Source organism: Cannabis sativa, chromosome 2 (assembly GCF_029168945.1).
Source record: "Cannabis sativa cultivar Pink pepper isolate KNU-18-1 chromosome 2, ASM2916894v1, whole genome shotgun sequence".
Taxonomy (NCBI): Eukaryota; Viridiplantae; Streptophyta; class Magnoliopsida; order Rosales; family Cannabaceae; genus Cannabis; species Cannabis sativa.
Window position 1 is genome coordinate 62,463,746 of NC_083602.1, and position 13,110 is coordinate 62,476,855.

The 13,110-nt window shown below is 29.6% G+C and overlaps 1 protein-coding gene across 1 annotated transcript; it reads left to right on the plus strand.

The window, feature by feature from the left end:
* The first annotated feature begins 9,882 nt into the window (after nt 1–9,882).
* Nucleotides 9,883–10,886, plus strand: LOC133029076 (germin-like protein subfamily 1 member 17). Its single transcript, XM_061110738.1, has 2 exons — nt 9,883–10,102; nt 10,220–10,886. The coding sequence occupies exons 1-2, from the start codon at nt 9,979–9,981 to the stop codon at nt 10,774–10,776; spliced, it is 681 nt and encodes a 226-aa protein (XP_060966721.1). The 5' UTR covers nt 9,883–9,978; the 3' UTR covers nt 10,777–10,886.
* Nucleotides 10,887–13,110: the final 2,224 nt, after the last annotated feature.

Genomic DNA, 13,110 nt, shown 5'->3' on the forward strand with positions numbered 1-13,110 from the left:
GAAGAACATAACCTTCTGGTTGCTCCATATAGATGGTTTCTTCAAGTACCCCATTAAGGAAGGCAGTCTTGACATCCATTTGCCAGATTTCATAATCGAAAGCAGCGGCTATGGAGAGAAGAATTCGGATGGATTTGAGCATGGCAACAGGACTAAAAACCTCATAGTCCACGCCTTCTCTTTGGGTATAACCCTTGGCTACAAGTCTAGCTTTAAAAGTTTCGACTTTGCCTCCAGCTCCTCTTTTCTTCTTGTAAACCCACTTGCATCCTATCGGATGATGGTCGTCACGTGCGTCTATATGTTCTTTTTCATGGAATCCATTTCTGAATCCATGCCGGCTGACCATCATTTCCGTTGCGGACTAGCCATTGCCTGTTTATAGGTTAATGGATCGTCATCAATACCGTCACCTACGACCATATTGATTTCACCATCCAAGCCATAACGAGCAGGTTTTGTTGAAACCCTCCCACTACGACGAGGTACGGTTGTCTTCTGAGCAGAAACTTTAGTAGTAGATTTCTCAGTTTGTTCAACTGAGGGAGTGGGATTGTCTTCTTCACGAGTGGAAGAAGACGGAACATTGGAAGGACTTATATCTGATAGCAATTCCTCTAAAACAACTTTACTTTTCGGTTTGTAGTCTTTAATATAGTTCTCTTCAAGGAAAGTAGCATTTGTAGAAACAAACACTTTGTTATCCTTGTGACTATAAAATAGTCCACCCCTAATCTCTTTAGAATTTCCGACAAACATGCATACTTCGGTACGTGATTCAAGTTTGCCTTCTTTCTTTCTTAAGACATGAGCAGGGCACCCCCAAATTCTGTAATGGCGTAAACTAGGTGTTCGACCATTCCAAAGTTCGACGGGTGTCTTAGGGACTGCTTTAGATGGAACAACATTTAGAATGTCATTTGCCATCTGTATAGCATATCCCCAGAAGGACGTAGACAGAGTTGAATAACTCAGCATAGACCTAACCATTTCCAAAAGAGTGCGATTTCTTCTTTCTGCAACTCCATTTTGTTGTGGAGTGGCTGGGGCAGTGTATTGGGATTCAATTCCAAGTTTAATTAAATGATCTTTGAACTGCATATCCATATATTCTCCACCCCTATCAGTTCGTAAGATCTTTAATGATTTACCTAATTGGTTTTGGGCCAAAGCATGAAATTCTTGAAACTTTGCAAATGTTTCAGATTTCTTATGCATAAGGTAAATATGTCCATATCTAGAGTAATCGTCAATGAAAGTGACAAAGTACTCATAACCACCTCGGGCTTTGACATTCAAAGGTCCGCAGACATCGGAATGCACTAACCCTAGGGGTTGTTTGGAACGCTCTCCCTTTGCAGAGAAAGAACGTTTAGTCATTTTTCCTTCCAGGCAGGACTCGCATACTGGCAATTCACCTAAGACGATATTTTTCAATGGACCGTCTTTGGTTAGCCTATTGAGTCTATCAAAGCCTATATGACCTAAACGTAAATGCCATAGATATGTTTCATTATCATCAACGATCTTTTGTTTTTTGTGGTTTCTAGGTTTAGCTACTTTAAAAAGTTCGTTATGTAGGGCAAATGGTGTTTCTGGTCTAAGAACATAAAGCCCCTGTTCCATGGATGCAACACAAATCTGAATGTCATTTCGAGAAATGGTAGAACCAGAATCCGAAAAATCTAATTTGTATTGTTGCAATTGTAAGCATGAAACAGAAACCAAGCTTCTACTGAAATTTGGAATGTATAAGACATTGTCTAATTCCAAAATTCTGTTTTGAAACTTGAGTTTGGCTTTTCCTCTAGCTCTAACTGAAACCATTTCGCCATTTCCAACTTTAAGTTTCAACTTTCCGGATTTCAAATAATTCCAATTCTCAAGCAATTGCAATGAACAACTTACATGGTTTGTAGACCCAGAATCAAGAATCCAAATGGATTTATCATTCTCTAACACACATGATTCGAAGACTAAAGCATTACTGCTTATTCGTTTGTTAATTGTTGTTCTTGCTAGTTCATTTTGTTGTGAAGTATAACTTGAGGAAGTGGAATCACTTTCTCTTATCTTCTCAACTAAGCTTGAAATAGTAGGAATGATGGAGTTATGAACTATTTGCTCTTCAGAGTGAACAATTCCTAGCTTACCTGCTTTCTGGAATTTAAAGTCCATCATGAGCATATGTGAAGTATTACTCTGACAAGGAGTTTATAACTTCAAGTTCAATTGCTAAGATAAATTAGGAGTGGAATGAGAAGGGGATTATAGACACTACAACACATCAATAAAACAGAAGTAAGGTTTTGGTTCAAAATTCATACACAAGTTCAGAAAATAACAAGTAATGACATATGTTATAGAAATACTAAATCTAACATAGTTTATTTTCCAAGGTTTCCAACATAATGAAATACAGTGTCCCGGTAGGCGAGAGTCAAAGATAACATTAGTTGAATAGAGTTGTCAGCTCATCTAAAATTAAACATTTTAGCAACCTTTTATTCGATCAAAATGATAATCCAACGTTGTCCCGGTAGGCGAGAGTCAAGGTTATTCTCATTTTATGAGCTTCCACCATTGTTTCATGTTTTATGAGTTTATCTCTAAGTAGTCACCGTAGGGGAGAGTCTAAATAGAGACGAAAACTCATAAAACACTTATCAAATGAAATCTTACGGTGTTAAAAGTGTTCAACGAATAACCATCCATAGGGGGACGAAGTCTAGCGTCTCGAGGTTATATTGAAAAAGTTTAACTATTGTAAGACCAACAATGGAGATCGAATATCTTTTGATTAAAAGCTCATTATTTAAAATATATATATGTATTTTGTATAATCATAATATTCGATATTATAATAATGAAAAATTACAAATTAAAGTTGGTTTAAATAAAAAATCAACTTCGATTAATTTTCAATTATTATTTAATTTGAAAAATAAATTCAAATAAATATCGAACAAGTTCCATAATATAATAATGAAAAATTACAAATCAAAGTTGGTTTAAATAAAAAATAAACTTTAATTAATTTTCAATTATTAATTAAATTAAAAAAAAATTGAATATTTAAATGGAACAAATTTGAAAATATCTTGTTTAAGTTGTTTTAGAAGAATCTAAAAGAATCAACTTAAATATCTTTCAAATCAAATTTAATTAAATATAAAATTAAGTTGTAACCATTTAATTTTGAAGATATTCTATTTTAAGTTAATATTCGAAAAGATATTAACCTAAAAAATATCTAAAATATTCCATTTTAAGTTAATATTCGAAAAGATATTAACTTAAAAAATATCTAAAGAATCTTAATAACCAATACCTAAAATTGCTCAACTTAATTTTGAAATTTTAAATCCAAAAGATATTCAGATTTAAGTTGGTTAGTTGTAGATAACTAAATATCAACTTAAATAGGAATATTTAATGAAAAATTTAAATTAAGCTTCAGAAAGAATCTAGATGGTTATAATTCTATATTTAATTAAATACAAGAAAATACATATAGTTTAGCTTAGAATATAAAATTCTTTAAACTATGATTTTCTAAATTAATTTCAAAATAAATGAAATTAATTATGTTGCTAATCAATTTTAATTAGGTTAAACTAGTGTAATTAACCTAGTATAGTCATTCAAATCAGGCAAATGGGCCTTTACAATTGGGGTGGTTCACGTGAGGGGGTGCTGGGTTCAGTATGTCGTACCCACTTCTATGGCTCCCAACTCTCACACAAGGCCCAAAAGAGAGGAATTTAACCTTAATAAGAACAAATGTTATTAATTGAATAGGCCCAAAAACTAAATGGGCCTAAATAAATTCTATCAAGAACTATGATAATTTATTTTAGCAACAACAACCTATATGCATCTATAATAAAATTAAACACATAGGCTCACACAGGCACACTTTGGATGGGTCCTATCATGTTGCTAGGTCATACACAGATGAAAGAAGTTTGTAAATATACCTGTTACAAATTATTATCTTGACCAAGGGAGCCATCAGATCATTAGATCTGGCAAAAAGTAACCATGGCTATTTGCAATCAAGTAATAATAGGTTTTGAAAACTTACACACAAGCTAAAACACATACTCCTGCAACAAGGTTAGTTGGATAGTTGGATGTAGGATTTATTTAATTTTAAATTAAATAATTAATTTTGAAAATTATTAATTAATAAAAAAAATTCGAAAAATTTTAAAAAAAATTTGAAAAATAAAAAAAAATTCGAAATTTAATTAAATATTTAAATTTAAAATTAAACCTACAATTTTGAAAAATTAGGTTTCAACCAACCTAAATATCATTTCAAAAATTTGCCAACTACTTTTAAAATTTAAATGTTATTTTATAAATAAAAATTAAATAAAAAGTTAGAAAAGATAAATGAATATCTTTTCCAAATTTTAAATGTAATTTAAATAAATAAAATAACAAAATTTAAAAATTAGCAAAATATCTTATATCATTTAAAAATTACATGATTATAGTTATCTTATTTTAAATTTAAATAAGGTCATATTATTAAAAAAAGATTAATTTAAAATACTTTAAATCTGACCTTAAATTTAAAAATAAGATAAGATATAATCAAATTTTAAAATAAGATAGATTATTAAGCAAAAAGATAGATACTAAATATTTTCAAATTCAAATTACACTAATATCTTGAATTAAATTTAAAAAATATTAAATTAATTCAAAATGATAATTAGAATTGAAATAGGAATAGTAATAGTATAAATACAGAACTACACAAAAAATCGGAAGTTAATTCCATGAAAAAGCATGAAAAAACGAAGAAAAACGAAAAAATTGTGAGCTGTACGGATAGTTTTCGCGATCGCAGGAAAATTTCAGCACAACTCCGATTTTTTCGAATCTTCAAAAAATCATAACTAATTCAAATTAAATCGAAATTGAGTTCTGTAAAAAAGTAACTTGCTTAATTTTTTCCATACTATCCAATAAAAATAATTCCAGAAACAGAGATTCAATTATTTTTAACGAAAATTCACAAACACCAATCAATTATCAAATAACACTCAATACAACATGATACCATCCAAAAAACAAACAAACATTTTAAAGTCCAAATTTCTTGCAAGTAAATTAATTACCATGGCTCTGAGGCCAGTTTTTGGAAATTATTTTACCAGGATCTTAGATCTACTCACAAGTATGTTTATTAACATCCTAAATAAGAACTTTCTAAAACGATAAATTAAACACATAAAAAGTTTAAGAAACCTTACATTGGGTGCAGTGGAATTAAATGACTCATTCCGTTCAAATCTCTAACTCTTGTATCCTTTTTGTAGCAGAGTATTATCAAGATCTGAACCTGGATCTCTTTCTCTGAATCCTTGATGCTGAAACTCCTTTGCTGATGATCTTTCTTCACAATCTTCCTCACTATGATTGAGGTATTGCTTGCTGTGTGTGGGCACTACTCTAATCACTAGGGTAAGTTCGAAATGTGAAGGAAGAAGAGAGAGAGAGAGAGTGGCGGCTAAGGAAGAGAGAGAGGAGGCTCAGGTTTTTCTGATTCAGAAAGTGTAATTTCCCTTCAGCCTTCACTATCTATTTATAGCATCCTACTAGGGTTAGGTTTGAATTATTTGGCATTCAAATAATGAAAATATCAGCTTAAAAAGCCTACAAAGGTGGCCAGCCATGGCTTAGTGGATTGGGCCTTGCTTTTTACAATTTTGCAATTTTAACACTTTTGTATCTGATTTTCTCAAAAATGCCAATTTCCTAATTCAACCATTTAAATGCCAATTCTAACTATTTAATAACTATAAATAATTATTAAATAATATTTTCATTTATCATATTTATTAATTGAACCATACAAAGTATCATAATTAACAAATATGCCCCTATTAACTCTTTCTTTACAATTTCGCTCTTACTTAGTGAAAATTTCACAAATAGACATAGTCTAATTTGTGAATTATTATTGATTAATCAAAACCAATTACATGAGTCTTACAAACAATATTATCTCAACTAGTGCGGGGACCATGGGTCTATATAACCGAGCTTCCAATAAGTAGATCAAGAATTTAGCACTAAAATTCACTAACTTATTAATTCTTCGTTGAATCCACGCATAGAACTTAGAATTGCACTCTCAGTATATAGAATGATCTATATGTTCCACCATATAGGTTATCCATTGTTATAATCCGAATTTGATCAATGATCCTCTATATGAATGATCTACACTGTAAAGGGATTAGATTACCGTAACACCCTACTATGTATTTTATCCTTAAAACACTTGACCCCGTATAAATGATATTTCAGCTTATGTGAAATGAGATCTCCACCATTTCTTTTCGTTTGGTCAAGCTCAAAGGAGATCATCCTTTGCTTACTATTCGCCAGATAGAAGCTATAGATTCCATGTTTATGCTAGCGCTCCCACTCAATTGCACTACCATGTTCCCAAAATGTACGTATCACCCTGACCTAAAAGTAGGCTTAACTAACAAATCAAAGAACACGGATAGCCTCTTGAGATTGAGCCTAATCATAACAGGATTAAGATCATTTGATCTAGGATCAACTTGGCGATATTGACTTGAATAGATTTTACGGTAAGTTTAATTAAATCTAAGTCAAAGTTCAATATCGGTCTCTTCCGATGCATACTCCATGCATCCAACCTGAGCTTTACTTTAACCAATGTTCTGAAAAGAACATAGTATTTCTCCAAATACAAGTAAACTCTTGTTGTAGATTATCATATCAGTAAAACCCTGTGTTTGATAAATCTAGGAAACTTTATTCACATAGTCATGTTTACTTTCCAATGTGATGACAGCACAATAAACATGATCAAGTATGTGAAAAGGGTTTAAGATGAATTTATAAATCAAATAGACAAGCAATTGATAAAGTGATCCAAAACATACACAAATGAATGAAAAATACTTCTGTTTCTTTATTGATGTTGAATAAAATAGATTACATTGAAATGGAGTTTTATTTAGGGCATAAAACCTAACAAGATGTTCCTTCCTTGGTCTAAACACTTAATTCTAACATCCGAGGTAACTTCTCTTATAAATTAATTATTAATGATTAGTAGAGTTTGAATATCTTCAATATTCAACCATAGTGAAGTAGGTTATGCGAATATATGTGTTGCGGTGGGATGGATGAACAAACTACTATTATATATGTGTTATTTGTCGTTATACAAGCATGTTTAAAATTTTTGGGGGCATTCAATTACAACCGTTATGCTGCCAAAATTTCTGTAGAATTTGGATAAAATTTGATATATTATGTTCTGTTTTGTTTAGGGTCCACTCGCTCAACCGCCTTCAAGACGTGATGCGTCGAAGGGGAAAGCTCCGATGCTTTCTCCACAAGGCGGTGGTGCACGGGAAGATGAATTGTTCTAGAAAAAGAAGATGGACTTGATCCCTAAATCGCTAAAATAGATGGTTGTTGAATTCCTGAACCTTAAAGATAAGCGTGATAAAATCACAATTCCTGTACCCCGAGGATTCATAGCACCGCGTACCCTAATCACGTTATCTGGAGAGGATTTGCAGCAGGTTGCTACGTGTGACTTCATTGGCAACCAGGTTATGCTGTTTGGAATGATGTTTAGTCTTCTTAATCTAATTAACCTTATATATCAAATTCTAGTCAAATTATTATAAGACACTAATACTTAACAATTTTTTTGGCAGGCACATCTGGGAGAGGATCAACGGTATGAGAAAATTTTTCAAGTTTTACGACCCAGAGCTTCTCGTAGTGAATGGGAAAACCGATGAAGAGAAGAGTCAGTCTTTTGATAATGCAGCAAGACGATTGGCTGATTGGTTATCATTGATGAATAACAACCACCAAATGTTCTTTATTCCTTGGAATATCGGGTAAACTCTATTTAATTCTTTAGTGCTAATTGTTCATTTCTATATTATGACTTCAAATTATTTTTATACTATCTTACTTATATATCAATATAATTTTGTAGTGCGCATTGGACGCTAGAGGTCATTACGCCAAAGAAAATTATCCATTTAGACCCTGTACGTGGCCGCCCAATTCCCGAAGAAATTACTCAAATGATCGGAAGGTAATAATTTAATGACTTCTTTTGTAACAAATTTAAATTAACTAATGAATTGAAATGCTAATATAATTTTTCAAAACAGTGCATTCAGATATATAGTGGATGCACATGAGTATCTTGGCCCCTGGCAAGGAATTTCACTAGCAAATTGTCCAAGACAACCTAAAAGCCAAGAATGTAGTTTTTATGTTTTGAAATACATGACTGACATCGTCGCACGTACAAACCCCAACCGTTACATACAAGATCAAAAAGCTGTAAGGTTTAATTATTGATTATAGTACTTATTATAATAACAAATATATAATATACATATATATCAACTAATATAAATTTTTAATTTTTTTAACATTTTGGGGGTAAGGGGCAATACCATCCAAAAACTGAATTGTTACCATTACAGCAAAAGTGGATAGAACGATTGATGGCGCTGATTCACGATGACGATTGAGGATGAAAGGCCCAAGAATTTTTCTTCATTATGTAATTTTTGTAGATTAACTTTTAGTTAGATTTATTAACTTATTAATATTTTAGACTAATTTTACATTAATGTTTGTGTAATATTTAATTACTTTTATGAAATGAAACTATGTATTTTAACCAATTTTAAAATTAATTTAAATAATATTTAATTTACATTTTAAAAAATAAATATGTAATTTAAATTAAATTAAATAATATATAAATTAATAAATATATAATTAAAATAAATTATATAAAATTAAAAAAACTGAAAACTGATCATTTTTGGTGTCGGTTCCTACGCCCCTTATGACGTCGGTTATTATTTAGGAACCGATGCCCTATATACCCCTATGGCGTCAGTTCCTAGATAATAACCGACGCCATAAGGGTATATATGGCGTCGGTTTTTCAAAACCCTTTAGCGTCGTCCTGATCAGCGTCGTTAGCGAATTTCGCCAAAACCGACACTGAAAGGGCTTAAAAACCGCCTCTAAAGAGAGTTTTTGTAGTATTGACAAGACTAAATGATCTCATATTTCAGTCAATTTTCATTTTCAAAGAAGATGTCATATTAGTGGTTAATCTATTTTCCTCTGTTGAATCTTGTGCTCTCTTTTCAATTTGTTTCATATATATGATGTTCCTATTTATTTACTAGCAATCCATATAACTACTAAACCAACTACAGGTTAGTTGCAATTTAATATTAGAAAAGTTAAGACATTTTAGTAAATCCATATGTTATATTCATTTTGCTTTTAACTAAGAAATGTCAGTTAATTATATGCGGTTTCCTATTTCAAATGTTTGAAAAGTTTTGTGATTACTTGCATATATAATATGTATACATAAAAGTGTGTGTGTTCACATCATAGAGCAATCTATATATATTTTTTTAAAAAAATCAGTATATAGAAAAATATAGAAAATTCCTTCTGCTGGTTCAAATAAGCATAGACATCCGCAGCAAAATTAAAGTAGATACAAAACTTAACGAAAAGAATAATGTATTTGCTTGAAAAGGTAAACAAAATAAAATAAAATAAATGATAAGAGTGGGTGAAGAAGCCCAATTAAAATGACTAGTTCAATAACGTTGTCATTAATAAATCTCCTTTTGGAAGAAACACTTTATTTAACACATATAATTACCAAGTCACTACTAAACCAAATTTACCAAGTCTTTTATGGTGAAAACAAGGAAGCCTAGGTAGCTATGATATGCTCCCTGGATTAAGAGAGACTTGTTCAGAAAGTTCCATCTATAAATATGAGAAGTAGGAGTCCATCCATAATTATCAAATCTCACTCAAGCAAAAGAAAGCAAAACTTGATATAAAGATTTATAACATAGCATTTATAGTTGCAAATTGATCAACAAGTACTCCAACATGAAAGGTATTCATTTTCTTCTTTCACTTACTGTGTTGGCTTTGGCAGCCTTCATAGCCTCTGCCTCTGACCCAAGCCCTCTCCAAGATTTTTGCGTGGCTGTAGATGAACCCCACAAAGCTTGTATGTATACATTTCTTTCATTACTAACTTATCATAACATTTTTCTCTATCGTTATTCTATTTTATAACTAGCTACTGATAAGATATACTAACAAAATATTCTTTCTTTCCAAGTAGTATTTGTGAATGGAAAATTCTGCAAGGATCCCAAGCTTGCTAAGGCTGAGGATTTTTTCTTTTCTGGGCTCAATGTTCCAAGAGACACACACAACCCAGTTGGATCTAATGTGACCCAATTGAATGTGGACAAAATTCCAGGACTCAACACACTCGGAATATCATTGGCTCGTATTGATTATGCACCATACGGCCAAAATCCACCTCACACACATCCTCGTGGCTCTGAAATCCTAGTTGTTGCTAAGGGAACCCTCTACGTGGGCTTCGTATCGTCGAACCAAGACGGAAACCGGTTGTTTACCAAGGTTTTGAAAGAGGGAGATGTGTTTGTATTCCCAATTGGTTTAATTCACTTTCAATTCAATCCAACACATGCTCCAGCTGTTGCCTTTGCTGGTCTCAGTAGCCAAAATGCAGGAACTATCACCATTGCAAATTCAGTATTTGGATCAAATCCTGCTATTAACCCTCATGTCCTTGCTAAGGCTTTTCAAGTTGACAAGAATGTCATTGACCAACTCCAGAAGCAGTTCTGGTATGGCAATGACAATTAAACATGGTTCAGAAGAAGAAAGTCTATGAATTGAATAATCTTTTTTTATATACAATATATGTTCGTTTTCTATTATCCAATAAGTACCAAATAGTTTAGTCATGATTGAATTTGTACCTCATTGATATTTTTAAATAAAATCCATTTAATAACATAATTTTAATTCTTGATAATAAACTATATTACTTATATATACACAGACATAAATGGATTAACGAAGTGAATCAATCATTTTGCGTCATTTAAATCAATGTAGGTTATGAGCAAAAGTTACTAGTTCATAGAGATATAAAACAATATATAAATTATCATGCTTACATATCTATTATTCATCATTTGAGTCTCTAACAATTTTTTCAATAATTATATATTCAATTTAATCAATATATTAATTACATCAGTACTTAAGCTAATATGTTCTTTAAAATGCTTACTTTGAAAAATAAAATATTTACACTGTTCCTCAACTATATATAGATTTTAGTAAGTTAGTCATTAAGTTTTTTTTTTTTTTATCAAATTGATTTTTAAATATATAAATTTTGATCAGTTAATCCAGGAATTTTATCTTCTTTTTTTTTTTTTACATTAAGTCCTCATTGCTATATAATAGTGATTTTGTTGATTTATATTTATTTATTTTATTTTATTTTATTTATTCTTTATATGAATTTCAAATATTTAATGATTTTATATGAATATAATTTAATTTTCTACTTTAATAATTATTGTCAAATATTTAAAATATTTTTTTTATAAATATATATTTAGAATATACAAAAAAAAAAAAATTGAATGAGATTGCATAAATGTTTTTTAAAAAGTACATAAATAAATATTTTTTTCATTCAGACACTAATGTTAAATGATATTTTTTAAGATTTATTTCTTTTATTTATGCTCACTTTGTTTAGAAAAAAAACTTCACTTTGTGTTTATATTATTATATATATATTAATAAACAACTTGCGCTTCGCGACGATTGATGTTTGAAAAATTTTAAATTATATATATATAAAATAAATCATAATATTTAATTAATGACAACTAAGTAATAAAATCGTATCAAATTTTAATCTAATTTTTTATATAATTTTGTATTGAAAATTAGGTGTGTACAAACCGATCGATGCAACTTGTATTTACTAAATCCCGTACGTTATTATAATAGAAGTCAGACGCGACTTGTATAACATGATGTTAGGTTTGACCCATCGAATTATTATAGAAATTGATTAATTTATAGAAAACTTATCATATGATTTCAAAACTGTTCTCATCACCGTATCTCACTTGTAATCAACATTACATTCAAGGGTACGTGTTGTATTGTCATATCTCACGTGTATAACATGATGTTAGGCTTGACCCTAATATGTTTGTTGTATATATAAAACAAATCAATCAATGAGTTAACTAGTCACTTTTATAAATAAGTGACACTACAAAAAAATTTACTTTTAGTCACAACAAAACTTGTAACTAAAAGTAAAAAAAATTGTGATTACTTTTATATGTTATGACTAAAAGGACCGTGGCTAAAATTATTAGTCACAAAAATTACAATTTATTGTGAATAAATGTCTTTTTAGTTACAATATTTGTTGTGACTAAAACTAAATTAATGATAACTTGTATTTAAATACTATATTTTACTTACAAGGAACATTTTGTTGTGACTAAAAGTCATATTTAGTCATAAAAAATTAAGTTGTGACTAAAAAGTTGTCACTAAATGTAAAAAAATTTTGTAGTGAATCTATAAAATTTTCTTTTATAAAAGTATATGTCAAATAAAATCTATTAATTAATAATGAGAAAATAAATAAAATTGTATCTAATTCTCACACAAAATATATATTTTTTTAAAAAAAAGTAATTGATAAATCTAAAAAATATATGATTCAAAACGGCTAATAATAATAATAATAATAATAATAATAATAATAATAATAATAATAATAATAATAATAATAATAATGGTGTATTTTAAAATTAATATTAAAATAATATCAAATTATTAATTTCTAAATTTATATGTTCTAATAAAATATTAAAGATGAGACAATTAAAAAGAAAAGAGAAAAATAAATTACTAAAATAATAATATATTATCAATTTATAGATTTATGCTTTAATAAAATATTAAAAATGAGAAAAATAAGATGAGAATAGAAAAATAATTTTGGAGAGATTTTAAGGTGTCACGTCACCGCCTCATATCTCTCCTTTATATATATAGATACTTGTAATATAATAGTATATATATTTTTATAATATTTATTAATACTCGTAAAATAAAATAAATTATACACTATTATATACCTTTTTTTAT